Source organism: Vitis vinifera, chromosome 13 (assembly GCF_030704535.1).
Source record: "Vitis vinifera cultivar Pinot Noir 40024 chromosome 13, ASM3070453v1".
Classification (NCBI taxonomy): Eukaryota; Viridiplantae; Streptophyta; class Magnoliopsida; order Vitales; family Vitaceae; genus Vitis; species Vitis vinifera.
The window spans coordinates 16,155,844-16,176,767 of record NC_081817.1 but is presented as its reverse complement, the minus strand read 5'-3'; the positions used below and the strand labels follow the sequence as shown (position 1 = coordinate 16,176,767).

The 20,924-nt window shown below is 37.3% G+C and overlaps 1 protein-coding gene across 1 annotated transcript; it reads right to left on the bottom strand.

Moving 5' to 3' along the window:
• Positions 1-2,237: 2,237 nt before the first annotated feature.
• Positions 2,238-19,048, bottom strand: LOC100261020 (uncharacterized). Its single transcript, XM_002265415.4, has 8 exons — positions 17,793-19,048; positions 13,899-13,983; positions 13,543-13,639; positions 13,255-13,318; positions 13,081-13,137; positions 8,656-8,693; positions 8,463-8,544; positions 2,238-2,636 (listed from the first exon to the last, which is right to left on the bottom strand). Exons 1-8 carry the CDS (start codon positions 18,882-18,884, stop codon positions 2,547-2,549), a joined length of 1,605 nt encoding a protein of 534 aa, XP_002265451.1. The 5' UTR covers positions 18,885-19,048; the 3' UTR covers positions 2,238-2,546.
• Positions 19,049-20,924: the final 1,876 nt, after the last annotated feature.

Sequence of the window (20,924 nt, the reverse complement as noted above, 5' to 3'; positions counted from 1 at the left end):
ATACAGCACCTACTCATAGGCAAAGGAGGGGAAATATATTCTCCGCCATATATCTTTTTGTTCCTAATGAAATATATACAAAGACTGAACCTAGTTAAAATATTATTACTAAAAATATGACATTCCCAACATATTCCATCCTACATTCCCATTCAATCGCATCGTGCCTACTAATTCTCCTCCTCTGGACGTCACTGCCTTGGATTGCTTCATACTTCAATTTGCCCATGCCACTTCAGTATCCCTTGTGTAAATCCCATTTTGTGCCTAGACAACTTGCATTCCTCATGACTGTTTTCTTGTCCCACGCCTACAGTCAGTCCCTATATCGTATATTTAGCCATCCATCTACTCCCCATTCCTTGATCAATGACCAATCCTCTTCTCATTTGTTCACTACATGATTCAAAGCCGTGGTATTAATCATTGACTTGGAGGATCTTGAGGTGTATTGATTTTGGCATGATGGTTAAAATTGAATATTTTAACAAGGTTAATGGGATGAAATTGAGAATCTCGTAATTGGACTCATCATACCTAGTATCAGACTTATTGCAACTAGTGTTGAGGTGGATAGGACTCGGCCGATACTTTGAACCTTGGTTCACTATACAGCCTTGATCATCCTATGCAGCATTTCTTCACTTAAAGCTCCACAATGCTTTCTTTCCATGGTAGCCCAAGTAAGCCTTCGTTCTGGCCCTTGTATTTCTAATACTTTTATACTAGTTAACTAAGGTCAATATGCTCTTACCTTTGTCCCTTATTTCACTATCACCCTCAACGGCGGTTCCTCATTTTCATTCTCCCTGTCTTGGTCTCCTTCCTTTTATATTCCCCTTTTTCTTCCGAGATGGTGGATTTTGCACACGAGCTTTGTTGTCTACTAATTGGTCCCCATGCAAGGGCCAAAGATGAACAACTACATGCATCTACCATGCCATTCAACCATCTTGTAGATCAGGGTTTGAAAAGACAAAAGGAAAATAGAATTTTGTTTGTATGTTTTTGAATTGTATTTTATGAATCAAGAATGTCCAGTTTTCATGGACTCTCATTATATTATTGAGTTGAGCAAGGTTGATGACTTCATTCGTTTAGTTTCTGACCTAGTATGCAGCTAGAGGCACACATTCACCTGTTACTAGTACTCTTAGGTGTGTAAGTAACCATTTATATCCATAGGTCTGTTTATTTCCCTCTCTTAACAGGGGGGGTTCCATTGATGTTCCCTATATCTCCCTTCTACAGAGATCTTGATCCTCTCCTACTTCTTGGTATCTAGAGGGGCAGAGTTCCAAATTCTGCCTCCCTCCAGCAGATTATTAAGGGGCTTCAACACTAAGAAAGGACTATATGGAACTCTAGCAATTCCCTCAAGTTAAGGCTATGTTTGGTTCCCGAGAAGTACTAAGAAAAAAATACTAGAAAAAATATAAAAAAATGTTAAATATAATTAAAATTAATTCAAAAATTAAATTAAACTATCTAATCTTCATATAAAAGAGTTAAAATAAGTAAAACACATTTAAAATAATTTATTTACTTCAAATAATTTTATTTTATTTTTTTTGCCCTTTATCTTTACTTCCCACCTTTTCTCCTTTTATTTTTTGAGGATCAAACATAGGCTTAATCAATTTTAAATGGATTAAAATGAAGCAACCTAATGCCATGAGGAAGGAGTGCAGAGGGCCTTCCTTAGGGCAGAAGCTTTAATAGTAATAATAATAAATAAATAAACAAATAAATTCTCCTTTGCGAACAGGAGGCACAAACTGGACAACTTCCTCTCCTTCCAAAGGTGTTAATATGAGGTGTAAGTAGTTGCCCCTCTTGTTTACAGGGCCACAAGTTACCTGGAAGGAATTGGACAAAGCCCTTGCCATGCAACCACAATTTAGAGACGGCTATTTCTCATTTCACAATGATGGAAGTCAATTCCTTCCACTCTTTTTAGCTCCTTCCTTCCATTCTTATACGGTATGTGACAAAGATGGAACCCCCTTGGATCCATTCCTTTTGTTTTTAGCTCCTTCACTTGCCTCTTTCAATTTATCGGTCAAATAGGCCGGTAGGGCGTGCGTTATGCACCTTCTAAATCATCGTAGAATAGAATCTTGAAAACGTTCCTTTCAGCCCAATCTGTCTTTATTTTGAATCCTCTATATAATGTCTTTACTTCTGAAAACCATGACATGGCCTCCTTGCATTTTCAACACAATTACAATATCAACTAGTAAAACTCGTGTAAGATAAAAATTGGGTCAATTCCAAAAATTGTCAAGTCCGGTTGTGATGCCACCATATTCTAAAAACTGTAATTAGATGTGGGCATTTTTGGCTGTTGAGAAGCTTAAACATTAAGCTGACATATTCTCAATCAGTACCAAACCGAAGTATGACTAAATCACATCACTGATGCATCCACTTCAAACCTAACCCTCAACCAATGTATATTCAAATAAACGATAATATAAATTACATGCCTGCCTGAACCAAAAACCTTCTTTCAAGGTTTGAACTGCGAGGAATCATTCAATTGGTCAAAAGGCTAAGATGAACTTTTGGATCTTTGCCTGTGCACGCTCCTTTTCCTCCGGTCCATCAACATCTCCAATGTTGTCATGATATTCCTATAATTCACAACACATGCACACATATTCATCAGTGTTACCTGATACACATTCCAATCACTGACCATCACAGAAGAACATGTCATTCATCACTCATAAATAAAGGACTATAATTCAGGTTTTTGTTTCAAATGAGTTTAGTTTTAATTTTTGAAGCATCAGAATTCAAACAAAATAACTTCTTTATCATAGAAGTTCCATAATGCCACACAAGTGATGTTTAGAACCAATCAAGGCCAAAAAAATAAATGAATGAGTCACCTCTGAAGTGACTATCCAGAGGATAATTGTAACATAAAATGGAAAATATGGGGAAAAAAATCTCAAGGCCCTATTTGGTTCACCATAAAATGGTATTATGTAGAAACTTTTACATTTCAAAATTCTTCACTTCGCCTGATAGAAGGGGTAAAAATTGGAGCAAATAGGAGAATATTTTTTATCTCAACTTATTTTGTTTTCATTTTTTTTTTTCTTTCCTACCCTTTTACCTCATTATTTTTTTCCAATCATCATTTCTTTCAAACTTCCCATGATGATAATCAAGTGATAAGAAACCAGCAAGAACAGCATAAAGCTATTTTGGTGAGGGAAAATGACTTTTGAGGACAAAGTGACAGCCAGCAAATCTAACTACCAAGCTAGGTGGAACATTACCCTCTTGGAGTCATTAAAATAAAAAAATAAAACAAAATAAAAAGGTTCCTTGTACATCACTCCAGGTATATCTTTAACCTTCAATAAAAATTGCATCTCATATCTCAAGGACACAAAGCATCACATAATTCTAGGTAGAATTGTGCTCCTGATGCTAAGGTAGGCATGTCTTCATACACTTCAATTGCTATTAAGTGAAAAGAATGTTATAAGATATATTAAGCCAAAAATGCTTAGAAGTAGCATATTTTGATCCAAGTGCGATACGTGCAAAAGTGAGTCTTCACTCACTACTGAAGATGCTACGTAATATAATCCAGGAAGACCACTAGATCTTGGAGATGATGTATAAAGGGGGAGTTGCAAAGAGAGGTGATACAAAAAATAAGACACATTTTGTGGTAATGGAAGGAGGATAAAATTTTGGAAAGCTAGTTGGTGTGAGGAAAGTTCTTTGGAAGAATCCTTTCCGGTGCTATTCTCTATAGCCGCTGATAAGACACTCAAGTAGCAAAGATGTGGGAGCAAGTTGGAGAAGAGGGACAGGGGAATCCCCGGTTTCACAGATAGTTGCATGATTGGGAATTGGAGGGAGTGGAGACCTTTTTTAGAAAACTATAATCAGCATCAATTTTATTTTATTTTTTTTGGAAGGAAACTATGTGTGGCAAATTCTTTTTTAAATCTAACTACTATTCATTATCATAGTGAAGAAGTGAGGCTTTCCCAACAAGCACAATGTGGAACCCTTGGGTTTCCTATGAAGGCGAGCCTCTTTGCTTAGGAATCTGTATGCGAAATGATCTTAATGCTAGGCCAACTCAAAACAAGGGAATGGAGTATACTGAACGGATGCCATGTGTAAAGGGGAAGAGGAGTCAACTGATCATATGCTCCAAGACTACTGCAAAGCAAGAATTTTGTGACAACTAGTTTTTTGGAGTGACCAAAGCAATGTACTCTTCAGTAAGAAGAAAGCTTCTCAGTTGCCATGATTCTTTTGTGGAGAAGAGGAAGAAAGCTTGGAAGGCCACTCCTTTGTGTATTTTCTGGATGTGAGGATGAAAAGAAATAGGAGTTCATTCAAAGACACTGAGCAGTCAGATCAAGAAATCAAATCTTCTTTTATGTGTACCTTTTGGGATTATGTGTAACTTTTTGTGTGCATATATGACTATTCCATGTCCATAATAAGCTTTATAGTTGGTTGACCTCGAAGTAGATAGAGGCAGGTTATTTTTTGCTCTCTCTCCTTTTTGCACGCCTGATGGAACTTCTTGTATACATCACATATACTTTGGCGCACCCTTTTAAGGTGGAGGAGTTGCTTCTTTAAAATTAAGGGGAGAGATGAGCTGTGAAAGCACTATGTTGCTTATCATGAGAAGGATGTTTAAAGGTCAGAAATGTGTGGGAAGCCCAAACTAGAGAGAGTAGCAAAAGTTGCACAGTATAATCAAAATACTAGTGAAGTCTATCAGTATTGTACTTAAAATCTAATGCATTTAGGAATATCAGTTCCTGCAGGAAGAAGAATGAGATTTTTTACATATCATTTACATCGGGAAAATGGAGAAAGAAAGCACTCTTCAGAACTTAAACCAAAATTCTGTAATTAAAACATGTTTTTATTGGCTAAATAATAAACTGTTTTGAAAATTTTTTAAGTTTCTAGATAACCCAAGCTAGTTTCAGATTTTCCAACACATCACAAGTGTATGGGTGTGGGTACTAATACTCTCCAGATCAGGCTGTTTGTCTTTTATAGGTTTTTTCTTTTCAACTTCTATACAAACAATTACATTGAAAAAATACACTGGAAGATGCATAAAAAATATTTAGGGATAAAAAAGATAAAGATACGGATAAAAGATAAAAGATGGAGAGTTCTTATCACAGATATCTTTGTCTTTTATTAATATCTAGTTGATTTTTTTTATTTTTTTTATTTGCACTTTTATATTGTTTCCAAGTGTCCATAATTGTTATTAAGATCCCTTTTAGCAGAATCTCCGAATAAAAAATTTGTGTGAAGGATCAAACACCTAGACACAAGCCCAACACCTACATCTGAACCCATGCAACATGTTGCATGTTTATATAGGATGTCATCCATAACTTAATCCGAATGGAACAAGTGGGAAGGTGCATGTAGGGTATCATTTGAACATACAGTATCCAACAAGTTAAAAGGAAGATGCTGTAAAACAGGCTATGACACCAGCAATTTTTTAAGACGTAATGCTGGGCACCACAAATTAATCCCCTCTGCAACATAATGCTGAACATACAGCGGTCCCCTAAGGCTTGCTATAGATGGAGGGAAAATCTGCCTGGGGGTGACTGCAGGCCTGACAGGAAGATGGGCTTCACCCAAAGTGAAGTTGTGGAGGATGAGAAGGCATCTTACAATGAAGTAGGCTCAAGTGTGGAGAAGCAGTCTGATAAAGCAAACTGAGCCATAAAAGTCCTCAATAGGTGCAGATGAGGGCCAGGGCCAGCCCCACCTTTCTGTAGAGGGCCAAAGTCACAATGGGCTCTCTTAGTCAGGGCCTTGCAAGCCTTAAAAAGAGGGAGAGTCTCTTGTAGGCTGGGCCCAACTATTTTAGAGGGGCAGCCACACAGTCCAGAGGATAGCCCCATGTTGTTGGGATCAAGGATGAAAACATCTGGATGAATCAGCAATATTTCATTGATTTATTGGGTATCAGACAGCCCTGACACGATAAGTGGGGCCAATATCTCTTTCTTCCGAAATTTTGGAATTTTTTTCCCATTTTTCGCCGACTTATTGGCAATATATAGATATTTTACCGATTTTTCAGTAATATGGCCGATTTTTTCAGTGCAACATCAGCACCACATTTCCATTTAATACCAAAATTCTAAATTAATGGGTACTGGGCCAAGTGATGGGCCTCAGCCCCACAGCCCACAAGTCATATTTGACAATGCAAGGGACACCACCTCATTAAATAGGCAATTATTTTCTTCCCTGTTTCTGATGTGGGATTGCTTTTACTAGAACGAGATAAAAACAATTTAAAGCATTAACTTGAACAGGAAAGAAAACACTTTAAAGCATAACATGACCAAGGTTTGAACCCAGGTCCTTGTGTTTGCGATAAAAGGCCCATGCTGTTGGACGAAATATTCTTTAGTATTGCATTTGCACATGAAATTATCAATACACATATTATGAGTATCTTTTATATGTTATATTATACATTAATTAAAAATAAAATTATTTTAAATAAGTTAATTTTAATTATCTTATTATGTCTTTTGTCTAATAATTAAATATAAGTCAAATGTAAATTTATAAATAAAATTTTCAATATTCTAAATATATATATATATATATATATATCATCGTTTGTTTTCTATTCTTTAATACATTTAAACTAAATATATTATCATTTTAATACTAATATGTTTTCAAATTTAATATATTATTGCCTAATGTTACAAATTTATCATACATATATCAATTTCTTCATTAAAATAACTTCAATACATGTATTATTGTTTATCTCCTATCATTATTTTTATTTTTTTATTTTTTTGGAGTTTTCCCAACATCTATGAGTTTTGATTAATTTTCATCCCCCTTTTTTATCAAATTTTCACCGATATTTCCCAATATATTCATTAAACTCAACTACCAATATATTTGTAAAAATTGATATTTTCATCCTTAGTTGGTATGTGCCAAAGAGCAGGGGAACCCATAACCCTTAATTTGAAGAGAGGGTTGGAGGTCCATGGTGGAATCTAGAGCTTTTTCTTCTTTGTGAAGAGACACCAAACCCAAAATGTCCTCTACATCTCGGTGGAGGCTTGGGGCCCCAATCACCTTCTTGTCATGGAGGCATTGATTACCCAGGTGTCTATCACGAATGAGGCTCTCATAGCCAAAGCTTCTAGGATCCCAAGTATGACACCTGCCTCTATTTCTTTATTTTTCTCCAAGTTCTGAAATCTTTTAAGAAGTTTCCAGCTACACAGATCTGGAATTCTGGTCCCAATCTGGAATTCTAGAATACCAAAATCTTCTCCAAGGTTGCTTATTCATATGGGAAGCCATTTGGGAGAAGATTTTGACAGTTGATCAGCTGATGAAAAGAGAATGGACATTGGTCAACATGTGTTATTTGTATTGGGTGAAGGAGTTAGCTAGTCATATTCTAGTTCATAGTGCCAAAGCCTGGAAGCTTTGAGACCTTGTTCTAGCTTTATTTCATCTACAATGGATTTTTCCAAACTCCACTCAGATTGCTTCCTCTAAGCTGGACCAGAACTAAAATGTAATTAAAAAAAAATCTGAGGAAAATGTGGAATTTGGTGCTTTTTTTCTTGTTTTGGTGTATATGAAACAAGCACGACAACAGAATTTCCAAGAAGGAAAATTCATATCAACTGTTGAAAGACTCCCCTAAAACCCTTTTTTCAAATGGCTTTGACTCTTAGAGAGCTAACCTTTCCCTTATGGGTTTCATAGAAGATTCAGATCATGTCTTCTGCCTGCCTATCAAACTTGGGGCAAAGGAAAAGACATACAGCAAATGATTTTATGCAGCATGTGGCTCTAAATAAAATGGCATGGAAAAAGGGAACATGTGGATGATTCAAGTAATTGGTGCGGGAGGAAGGGAGGGAGGGAGAGAGAGAATTACTGAATCAAATTGATTTGGATATGTCCTGAACAATTAGATTCTAAAGACCTACATTCAAACTCAGCACTTAAAGCCTATGTTGATTGTGTGAAGTTCTTATTGAATTATTTCATGTCCATAGCCAAAGACATATCCTGCAATTTTTGACTTTTAGAAGTCATATGCATAACAGCATAACAATTTCTTCCAAGAAATTTGCTTATTACTCTCTTTTATAGGTAAAAACTATACATTAAATTAAAACGAGTCCAAAAGGACATAACTGAAATTGGTTTATTACTAAAAACTGTTTTCCATAAAATTTATATAATGAATGTTTTTGACAATTTAACCAAAGATCCAAACTGAATGAAATATCACCACTTTTATGACTACCCAGTTTACATCAATATCAAACTTCAAAAGCATGACCATCATCTATAAAATATAAATATGCAATAAACTTCAAAAAAACAAAATAATAAATAGATGGTTAATAATATCAAAAAATTACCTGAAGTATATCTATGATGTCCTCTTTGGTAATTCTTTGCTGCTTGAGTAGTAGTTCAATTCTCGCTCGCATCCGGGGATTCCTAAAGCATTAGCAAAGTCAAACAGAGGGATCAAGCAAAATCATGATCAAATATGTAAATAACACCACATAGACAAACAGATAAGAATATAATTTGGAAGCAAAAACTTACTCAGAAGACCAAAGATGACCCAAAATGATTGAAATCAACTGCAGGATAAAAAGGTTTACGCATTAACGAAGAAAATATTGAAAGCTCTAAGCAGAACAACAAAATCCAATGCTTAAAATTGAAAGGAAAAAAAAAGATTTTAAATATAGGATCTTGGGATGAAATTCATAGAAGTGACTTAGCTTATCATGATTAACTTTCAGTATGGTTTTGGAGACAACAGAATGGAAGACCATGACTGAATCATTTCGTCAAACCAAAATTACTAATACTCTGTCAAGCCATCATTGCTAAGCTCAGACCACAACCATTTTTCTAGTCCATGTAAAACTGGAATTAGAATATCCCAGATCCAAAAGGATAATATGAACAGAGGATGATATTTTTTGTTCATAAAAACATGTGACACATTCATGCCTTTTTTATCACATATCATTTTCATTTTTAGAAAAGCACCCCGTTAAAATCCATAAGCAGACCCATACTCATTAAGGACAATATAATCCAGAAATGCAACTGCATACTTCATGCAACAAAGATGGAATTGAACTTTCATAAACAAATGAAGCAATTTGGCTCCTACTTCTGGCCTTTTGGATCTAAGTCAACTCCTTAACAGGCTAAATGTGAAGGTTGAACCTTAAACATTTTGATCATTTCAACAACAAAACTTTCCTTCTTATGGACTATTGCTTGACAGCCTCACCAACACATAAAAAACCACTGAGAAGAAAGTGATGTGCCTTTAGAGCATAAGAAAAGCACCACACAATGTACTATAAATCATGCATACACAACACAAGCAAAGCAAAACAAAACCAAACCTTAAACACACACATGCATACATATTCTATGTCTAGAGTCTACCTGTTGAAATTTTATATCTACTCCAATTTTTCCAGCTGGCCAGGTACTTTTGCTTTACCTATCAAAAAAGGAATTAGAAATAGATGTCGTGTTGACATCCATTAAATTCAAAAAGCCTATGACCATGGGTAGAAAGGCCTGGTTTGGAGTGGAATCCAAGTTATGAATTTTCTATTGAAGAGATCAAGGGATGGTGAAAAGGTATAGATCTAGAGAGAGGCAAATGTTTCTTCAATTTGATGAAGTTCACAGAGCTCTTGGTTGTTAGGAGTAGAAGCTTGCAGAAGAGAGAATGTTTTTTTTTTTTTTTTTTTGATAAATAAGCAAGGAATATATTAACAAAAGGCAAACAGCCACAAAGCATACATTGCAGAAGAGAGAATGTTGAAAACCCCACCGCAAGGTTTAGAAGGAAATGGGAAGCAGATACTTTCTAGAATTGCACAATAACAGAGCCAAGTCGTTTCCTTCAATGTGCCATGTGTATTGGGAAAGCAAACAAATTCTTGTTGGTGTTCCTAGTAAGAAAGGCCTTAGGGTACACCATCCTATCTAGGTGAGTCCTCCTGCTTTAGTGTCTAAGAAAGCGCTTTCGGAAGGAGGATCCTCAACAATGGTGGGAAGAACAGTTTGGAATGTGAAGGGAGTCTTCTCCACAGTAGTGAAAAGAAAGGCTCAGTTTGAGGTGGGAGACATAATGTGGATCCAATTACAAGAAAAGGAGGTGATACAGAAGGTAGAGTGCATGCAGCATTTTTTTAGTGGGTAGATGTGTAAGGGGATTTCAAACATTGCATCCTTGATTCTTACTTCTAGGAGATTTCCTCCATTGTGACCGCATCCCTAATTTTGTTTCTTTAGGAAATGGCAGTCATCGCGCCAGCGTTCCTGGTTTCTATCTTTTAGGTGATTTCAGGCTCAAACTGCTTCTCATCTATTAAAGTTTCTTTTAAGTAGTTTGGGTCTTAGACTGTATCCCATCTTTTTGCATATAAAATGAGGGATGCGATGGCGATGACAAAAATCTCCTAAAAATAAAAAACTAGGAAGGTGGCCACAATAACTGAAATCTCCTAAAAGTGAAACTAGGGGCATGATCAAGATGACTAAAATCTCTTAAAAGCAAAGAATGTGGGACATGATTGCTACAACCGAAATCTCCTAACAGTGAAAACTAGGGATGCATCTGTAAGAACCAAAATGTCCAAAAAGTGAAACTAGGGACACAGAAAGTGGATCAGGTCACTAGAATCCAAATGATATGAAAATGGCTAAGCAAAATGACTCTAGTGATCATGATGGATGAATATCTAAGATGTTTGGGTCACGAGGTCCATAACCAAAATGCCTTGCCCATGTAAGGTACACCAAAAGGCCCCTCTTAGAATAAAAGTGAAGGTGAGAAAGGTGTGGAAGGCTACATATGTAGAAATGGTCCGGTCCAATTGGCTAGCAAAGGATAACTAATAGTGCAAAGGTGCAAGGGTAAATGAGGCTCATAAAATAATGGTCACCCATCCTTTCGACCTATTTCCATTCCAACTAATTCCAACAATCTTTATCATTCCAGGAGACCACAATACCACTAATTGCCCCCAAAGCATTTACTATTCTCAATCTAAAAGTCTTCCTACCCTTAAGCTCCTCACCAACTCCATTGACATTTCTTTAACTTTATTTCCCACAAACATGCCTTATCAACTTTCTAAGACCTAATGAGAGATTTAATAATCTTCCTTTTTTCCCCATCATTAGCCTTTCTTAAATTACAAAAAAGAATTCTAAAATCCATTGACGATGTCTCTTTTCATCATTCCTAATTCTTAACCATCCTTTCCATTCCTACTTTCTTTTCCTTTTGTTCCTTTGTAGTTCATAAAGTATTCTAATTTTCAAAGTTCCTTCTCAAAGATGTTAAGGCCTTCCTCTTCTTTGTTGGAGCCTTCGTCTTCTTCCCCATGCCTCCATCTTTTTAATAAGCGCTAATATCTTTGCTTAAAACCCCTCAATTAACATGCCTAGAAACCAACTAAATGCCACCAACTTAGAAATGGACAAATCATTAGAAGAGTAGGCCAATGCCCTTTAAGGAACCGAAGACTCCTTCCTCTTTGATCCCTTGGGAGATCTTGTGAGAGGGGACTCCAACAATGGACCATCTTGAAAAATCATCCTCATAGGCCATCCCACATCTTAGCTACCCATGCATATCTTTGGTAGATACGATGGAGAATAGCGTGGAGAAAGCCCTCATCTAAGGGCTCATCCTCACTCCTCACACCACCTATCCGTCCAAAAGTTTACTCTCTACCCATGTTCTACCCTAAAGATCGTTCTAAGTTTAAAGTCTTCCCATCCACTTCTAAATTCTAATAGCCATCCACACTCCCATCCCATACCCTGTCCTCACTCCTCTAGAGACCATACCCCACTTCCTCCCATGCTTCCTTGAAATTATCTGCCTCCAAAGGGAGTCACTCTCACAAGCAAATCTCCATTGTCACTTGCAAGCAAAGCTTTGCTAAAGGTAGAATACCCAAACCCCCACTTCGGTTCTCTTGGCAAATTAGTGACCAATTTACCAAATGTGGCTTGCTCTCAAGGGCTTTTCCCCCAATGGAAGTTCCTTTGGATCTTTTCTAGCCTCAAACTTACTTTGCCAGGAATAGTGAAGAGGGACAAGTAAATTGGCAAATTAGAAAGGGTACTCTTAATCAAAGCCAGTCTTCCTCCCTTTAATAAGTATTATCTTTTCCACATAGCAAATTGTTTTTGAAATCTCTCATCAATCACATCCCACACTTGAGTTGACTTGAAAGGAGCTTACAATAAAAGACTAAGATATCTAGAAGGAAGGGTCCCCACTCTGTACCACAAGACTCTAGTAAGTTCTTCCATATTAGCAATCTTCCCATTAGGAATTAACTCACTTCCTTCCAAATCGATCTTGATGCTTGAGATTGCCTCAAACCACATGAAAGTCCAATTCAAGTACTTCACATTTCCCATTTGAGGTATCATAAATGATAAGAGTGTCATCAGGAAATAGTAAATGGGACACCTCCAGTCCATCTCCTCCTCTCCCCCCAATTGAGATACATGACATGAATCCCCCATGCTTTCCCTATTTAGAATAGAAGAATGAGCCCCCATAGCTGGGTTAAACAAATATGGAAATAAAGGATCATCTTGCCTTAACCTTCCAGAACTCTAAAAGTAATTAGAAAGGATTCCATTTACCAAAACAGAGAAACAGGCCATTGACATGCACCACTTGATCCAACTTATCCACTTAAGGCCGAAACTCATTATATCCAAAACTACTAATAAGAAGTCCCAATTGACATGATCAAAAGCCTTCTCAACTTCCGACTTACAAATAATTCCCTTACCTGCACATTTCATCATAGAATATATTACAATAGCTTAGTGGCTTCTTTCTATACTCTTATTTATAAATAAAGTAGCATAATGTTATCATATGTGAGCTAGAAAATTCTGCAAATTCATGCCAATTAATTAGTGTTCATAGGAACATGTCCAAAGAAAACCACTAACCTGAAGAGTGTAAAGTCCAGCCTCCAGTCGTCGATTGTATCTTTCATCTTCATCCATCTATTAAATGCAAGGCACAAACATTAGCACTAAATAAAAGAGAAAGTCATCATAAAATGGCTTTATATTCTTACTATGCTAATCAAAAAGGAAACTATGAAAGAAAAGTTAAACAACCTCTAAATCATCAAGTTTAAGTTGGTTCATCCTTTTGGTCTCAGCTTTAACTCTGTCCGAATATCTGAAAAGGATCAAAGTTCATGAGATTCTAATATAAGCCTTACACAAAAGCTCCCCATCAGAGGTGTGTGGGTGGATGGAGGTGTGTCTGTGTGTGTTTTGTAGTTGTGTTCTACCGTTAGGTGTGGGGAAGAAAGGAGACATGGTTGTTGATAAGCATAAACAAAGGCAATTCAAGAAGTCATTTCACTTATTAAAAGATAGAAACAAAGAGCCAGTCAGCACCTTATGTAAAGTTCCATAAGACGGTCTATCTTTTCACACTCATTTTCCACAAACTTACTTAACAATCTATCCCTTCTAGAACCCCTCAAGATTCCACCTGCAAAGGACATACCCGAGAAACTCAATTGACTGTTATCATTATAGATGAAAAGAATGCACTTACAAACTATGAAACTAATGGATAGTGCATGCTAATGAATAAATCCAATATAATACACATTTACATGCTTCTATATTTAGGTAATGAAATTCTACCAGTTGATCACAAAATGATGAAGACGATATTCCTCTTCAGAGTATATGAATATTTATATAAATAAGAAACTTTGAGTTATGATATTCACTTGCCTTCTTACCAAATAATGATGCAATCAATGATATAATACGCTCTTCTAACTCTTCTTGGTAGCGTTCTTTCTTATTCTTCTTGCTCATAGGAATCTGAAAAAAGACATGAACAAATCATAAAATCATAACCTTCCAATTGGACAAAATCAAGCAATAAAAAAATAAAATATATATATATATAAGCAACAAATGCAACTATATTAAAAAGCGCCAAAAATGAGGCAACAAATGCAACTATATTAAAAAGCGCCAAAAATGAGGCAACAAAGTACACAAAATGTATATACAAAACAAGCCAAAAAGCACATTGAACCAGAGAGAACACAAAAAACAACACTCTCTCTTAACAAGAATCCAACCACTCTACAAAATCAAATAAAGACATGGAACCTATCTCTATGTACATCTTCACCCATTAAAACAAATACTTAAGAAAGAAATCTTCAAATAATGATGTGAATGCTCTTCATTCTCAAACGACCTTTGACACAAAGGGACCATGCCACTCTAGGAAAGCCTCCTTAACTGTAGCAGCTTGCACCCATTGGATACCAAAAAGAGAAAACAGCAACTTCCAAGGAACACTAACCTTGGCATAGTAGAGGAGGATGTGATCCGTGGATTCTTCCTCTTCTTTACAAAGAAAACATCTATTTACCATAGACCACTCTCTTCTCTGGAGCTGATCAATTGTAAAAATCTTTCCTAAGCTAGCCTCCCACACAAAAAAACTAACTTTGGAAGGCACCCGAGGTTCCAAATCACACTCTTTGGGAAAAAAAAAACGTTCCCCTCAGTTCATCCACTGCTACAAAGCCCCCACAACAATCACCTATCTATCTGAAAATCTCCCCACACCAAAGGTGTAGAGGGAGCCTCACTACTCTCGCCCATACTTCTTTTATGTGAACTTTTTGATAGCATCCTACCTCTAGATTCCCTACCTATCCATTTGTAGCACCTTTTCCTTAAACCTTTGTAAACCCCTTAGGAGCACTCTCTCAACATCAAAAATATCCTCAAAGTCAAACAACGGGAGAGCTCCCCCAGTAGAGAAATCTTCACTCTCCTTCTTAGAGGCCAATTATCACCGTCATTCACCCCCTTAACATTCCAAGAGATAATTTTTATCTTCATTTACAAACTGGAACTACATCCCAACCTCCATTGTCAACTTCCTTCCCACTGCCTATTGCCCCTAAAAAGTTCACCATGCATTCCAATCTTTTTAATTCTCTTTCAAATTTTGAAGAGACTCTTTTTTTCTTCTTTTGATAGGTAAATTTTGAAGAGACTTTATTCCTCCTCTTACCAAACTCCCTACCTTTCATTTCCTTCCTGGCTTTCAACTTTCTAAGAAGATTCAAAATTCCAATCTCATAACCCTCCATTGGCATGTCCAGACACTTAATGAACACAACTAATTTACTAGAAGACCAATCTTCCATAAGGAACTCCTCCCTTGAAGTCTCCAACACTTGGTCCTCCTCGTTGAACCTCCTCCACCACCAAAACAACACTCACTTTCACTTAAGTAGTTGAAAAAAAAATTCACAACTTTAGAAAATAAAATTCACAAAATGTTGGTGCTCTAGTACTTTGCAATAAAACCATTTTCACATCTCATGAGATTAGCATGTCCAGACGTGGACTCACACAAACACACACAAAGACATGAGAGAGAGAGGAGGAGATAGAGTAGTAGAAAGGAATGGCCATTGCATATGGAAAATGCAAAAAAATGATTTATATATAGATATATAAAGAGAAAAAGCAGCTATAGCAATATTTCTCTTTCATATAGGCTGCAGCAATTCACCACCTACAGTTATTTTCCATTCAAAATAACCCGTCATGTCGCAATTCAAGAAACCTAAATGGGTAAATTTAGTAATAGGATATATGATAAACGTATATATGAAAGAAAGAAAGAACTTTTTAACAAGGAGCAACAAAAGAATCCATTAAAGTTCCAAGATTTTTAAATTTCAATTCAAACTAGTAAACATAAACTTAAGCCAACTGATCAACAAGTCCTAAATGTTATAAATAATGTTTGCAAATATTCACAAATTGTCTAATGCACCTACATTACCTTTTTGGATCAGTTTATGCACCTATGTTATGACAAGAAATCCTCCGTCCCTTTCATCAGGACATGCATTGCTACAACCTAACAAACATCCTGATTCGGCAATCACATGAGAAAATCCAAACCCCTCTTGTTGAAGTATTTCTTTTGGCTCACAATATGAAACAAGTTTTAGAAAGTATAAATTAATAGAAAAATTTACAAGAAAGCATATTAACACTAGATAGAAATCTTGATGGTTGAAAGGCTTAAAAATCGAGCAAAGAGCAGTTGAACAATAGAGATACACTTGGCCATCTATTTATATTTTTTTATATAGCATGCACAAAGGATTATAAAATTGCATAGATTGTAGCTGTCTGGATATGCAGAAAAAGAAATTTATTCAAATCTTTCATGATTCATATATCTAAACACCTCTCACTAGTGAATAAAGAGACCTTTAGATTGCAACCCTAGGTTTATAAAACAAATTCATGATTGGGAGTTAGACAAGATAGAAGTCCTCTTTGGGAGGTTGCAAAAGCAGACCATTATTATGGACATTGAAGATAATTTTGTTTGGTTGAACACAAAGAGTGGCATTTCTCAGTTAAGTCTTTCTATCCCTCTTAATCATATAGAAGGGTGGAGGCATTTCCTTTTGGCATAGTTTCGAATGCATGGGTACCATCAAGGGTTAATTTCTCACATGGGAAGCTATATGGGGCAAGATACTAACATTGGATTAGCTTAAAAGGAAGGGTTGGATGATCCCAAATTAGATGCTACATATGCAAAGAAGAAGAAGAAAAGACAGACCACATCCTCCTTCACTATTCGAAAGTAAAGATTCTATTCAAGGAGGAAGTTGATTAGAGGTTAAAATCTACATTTAATGAATTAAAAAAGGTAATTCAAATTCTAAACTTCCTTATAAAGTTGTTAATGTGAGAGCCCAAAAAAACCAACTTGAAGTCTTTGGAACAAAAGTTAGGTGTCCTTCTAGGGGATAAATATCTCAATAGAAGGAGATTCAGGTGATTTTCAGGGTCATGCCCCACAAGGGTACTGCTAGGCGTAGAGTTAGAGTGGGTTTGAACCCAGGAAAAGCAGACCATACCAACTTAGGAATTAACAACGGGAATTTGATAAAATTTTCTAGGGAATCTTGCTAGAAGGGGATTGTTAACCAAAATGAGAATTCTACCTCCAAGTGTTCAACAGGGTGGATGAAAGTAGGAAGGTGTTTTGTTGTTGATTGGCAGATGTTTTGGTTTCGAATTTATTGATCCATTTTTCCAAGAAAATAACATACCAACTTATAGAAGATCACTGAGAGGATCCTGATTAAAAAGACTAAAGCAACTCATCAATAACAATCTAGTCTCCAAGCAAGTCATGGCAAATTTTTAGATGCAGTTTGTAGAAAGGGAACATCTAAAGGTACTGTTCTTAAACTTAACTTCAACAAAGCTTAAAATCATGACAACAAGAATCCTCTAAACAACAAACAATAAGGAAGGCCTTGAATCAAGACGGTGAAAGTGGATTGGATTGTTCCTTGTGCTTGTTGCTTTTGCTAGTTGGATAAGTAGTCCAGAGCCTATTGGGAGTTAAGATGAGGGGTTCCATTATCTCCATTCTTCTTTACACTTGTTGTAGTTGTTTTAAGTAGTTTGATAATATCACCCAAAGTCTCATAGTCCTAAACTTCCCATGTCTATCACCACAAACTCCATTAAACATGCAATGCTTTACAGGATATCATCTTCAAGGCATAAACCTAAACACAAATCCTACAAAAATGAAAAGGGGATTGGGCACTTGCCTTACCCATGAAAGCCGCAAATGCAGTCTTCAAGCCCAACACATCCACAAACCGCTCACATGCCGGTGGATACTTTGTCATCGCAAAATCAAGTGCTCTTATGGCGGAGCCATAAGCCAACTTCTTCTGCTTCATAATAATGATCATCAACTCAACCCCCTCAGCTCTGACGAATCTTTCTTTATTCTCCAACGGCATCAACAAGCAACACAAGCAATCAAACAAATTCTCCACCATCTCCTCCTCATCTGCTGTCTTCGGGTCCCGTGACTTGTACATTGCCACCGCCTGAAGCACCACATCAACCCCATTCATCTGCCCCAACCGCCGCTGATTTGCTGCACTGTTCTGCAACAAAATGGCCAAAATCTCCGATGCATACTGCTTATTACTATCGAACTCCCTCACCTTTATCTTTCCCAACAGCCACCGCATCAGCTTAGTCCTTTCGCAGACCATCTCCGCCACAGCTGGCTTCACCTCAATCAAATTCTCAAGGGTGGAGAGGGTAGCATAGACCGCGGCCATCTCATCCGGGTCGGACTCCGACAACCGGGTCAGATTCTGAACCAGAAGCTCCAACACATTGTTCTCAATCAACGCGTCCACCAAAACCCTAGCCGGCTCGTCATTGTCCTCCAACACGTCCTCGTCGGTGAGGTCTTGGAGGAGCCCAACGACGTCGACAGCGATGTCGGAGTTGTCGTGCGACAACAAGCCGAGAATAGAAGGGATTACGTTGAGATTGACCAAATCGGGATAAAGTTCAGGCCCACCGGCGAGGGTCTTAAGGCGTTGGATCTCATCGTGGAGCTCAATTTCGGAGTCAGCGAACTTATCGGGTTGATCCGGGTATTTCAACCGGGCTTCGATATTGTCACGGAGACGGCGCTCGAAGGCGAGGACCAGCTTTTTTAGGGTTTTCAGGTCGAGAACTTCCACAGTGGTTTGTGACTTCTCTACGGCCTCCAGGAGAGAGAGGTCAATAGAGGAGACGTCGGTGGTAGCGGCGGCGGCGGTGCCGTTGTCGAAGGGTTCAATGGCGTCGTTTCGTTTGCGTTTGAGTGCGCTCCGGGCGTTGGCGAGCTCCATTGCCAGGAGGAGGATGTTGTAAACCCTACTATCAAGTGTCAACAGGCGGAATAGAGTAGAAGAGGTTCTGGAAATATGGTTAATTAGAGTGGGCTCAGCTGCGAGTATGCTCTTGGTCCTGGATTCATTGGACTAATTCGGCCCGCGACGCGAGCCTTTGTTTGGCGGAAAATTCTACAATACCTCCTTCGGTACTATGCCTCCATTTTTTTTCATCCATTGGATGAAAATGATTAAATCTCAGCCATCCAAATGAAAAAGAAAAAAAAAATTCAAAAAAAATTCTACCGAGTACCTCCCCCTCCCGTTCTCTCCCCCATCTCTCCTCCTTTTCCCCTTTTTCCCCCCTAATTTGCTCTCTTCCCCTCCATAGCTGGCTGTCTCACGCATGCTCCATAGGCGACTTCCTCAACTCACCCATTTCCCGCCCCTCCATAGCTGGCTGTCTCACGCATCCTCCATAGCCAACTTCCTCAGCTCACCCATTTCTCGCTCTCATTTTTGTTTGTCGACTTCCTCATTTTTGTTTGCCGACTTCCTCCATAGCTCACCCATTTCCTGCTCTCATCTTTGTTTTCTCTCCCTTTTCCCGTTTTTCTCTCCACTAATTCTCCACAGCTGGGTGAAGACCACGGTCGGCTTCAACCAGGCCAACCTCTTCGAGGCCGACGTCACAGACCTTATCAAAGACGTCTCCACAGCTAGGTGGAGACCACCTTCGCCGTCAACCGGGATCAAAGACGTCTTCACAGGTGGGTGGAGACCACCATCGCCGTGAACCGGGCCAACCTCCTCCAAGCCGACGTCTTGACCTCATCAAAGAAGTCTCCCTCAAGGACCGTAAGCTCAGGATTGTGGGCGAGGTCGGTGCCAAGATCCGAGTCTTAGACTTCATTTCTCCTGATGTCCAGGTCAGCTATTTTTTCTGCTAGATTCTTCTTCTCGAAGATTTTATGTAAATTTTCTGAATTTTTGCTTTCTCTCCCCCCTACCCCTGCATTTTGTCACACGGAGAATTTCGGTTCTTTCACATGGAGAATTTTAGTGGAATCTTCATAACCCTTATGTTTTCTTCATATTTTATATTTTGTTTAAGAGGTGTAAGGGGGTGTTTTCAGGTTCTAAATTTAATGGTTTAAAAACCCGAATTGAAGACGTAGCTGGAAGAAGAAGAAGAGGACGTGTAGTACTAAGGAAAAGAAAGCTGAGAAGGACACAATTGTTTGTTACTCAAAAGGCGCTTGTATCCTAATTATTTGGCGAGTTCTATATAAAGGGAAAAAAATGTGAGTAGTAATTATGTGTTTTACAATATTGTGTCCATTATATTTCATGTTTTTTGTTAGATTTATGGATTGATTACATTATAGAAAAAGAGTGTGGTTAGATTATTGAACATTGAAAAAAATTTATATGTTAATTTTGTCATCATTTTAAATGTAAAGATATTTAGGGAGGATGTTGTAGTTGTAATGGTATTTGTATTTTAATTGGCATTTGATTGATTGTAGTAAGATATAAAAATAAAATTTATTGAAATGTGAAAAAAAACTTATGTTGAGATAATGTGGTGGTGAAATTATGTTTGATTTATTATATCTGAAATCATATTATAAAAATTGACTTAAATGATTTGATTTAATTTTTAGGAGTGAACGCGATGGTCTTGAAGTTGTTAGAAATCCAAAGAGGTCTATCGGCGCTTGGATACATTACTAGCAAGGGAAAATAGAAATATGTAAAATAATATGTTTTTTAATGTATTTTTTGTGGTTGTTATTGTTAAATTTGTTTGAAATTGTTTTGTAGTAACGATCAATTAGCCATGATGAAAGAAAAGGATAAAGGAGTGAAGATAAATGATGATGTAAGGAGTAATATTGCTATGTCTAATATAATTACATTTTAAAATTAGAATTTAAATTATGTGACCAATTAATGTAGTTGAGGAAAAAATTGGGCAAGAAGTGGAATGCACTTTCTAAAGTAGAAAAAGAAAATTTCATGGCAAAGTCCAAAGAAAGTTCAAAACAATATTCA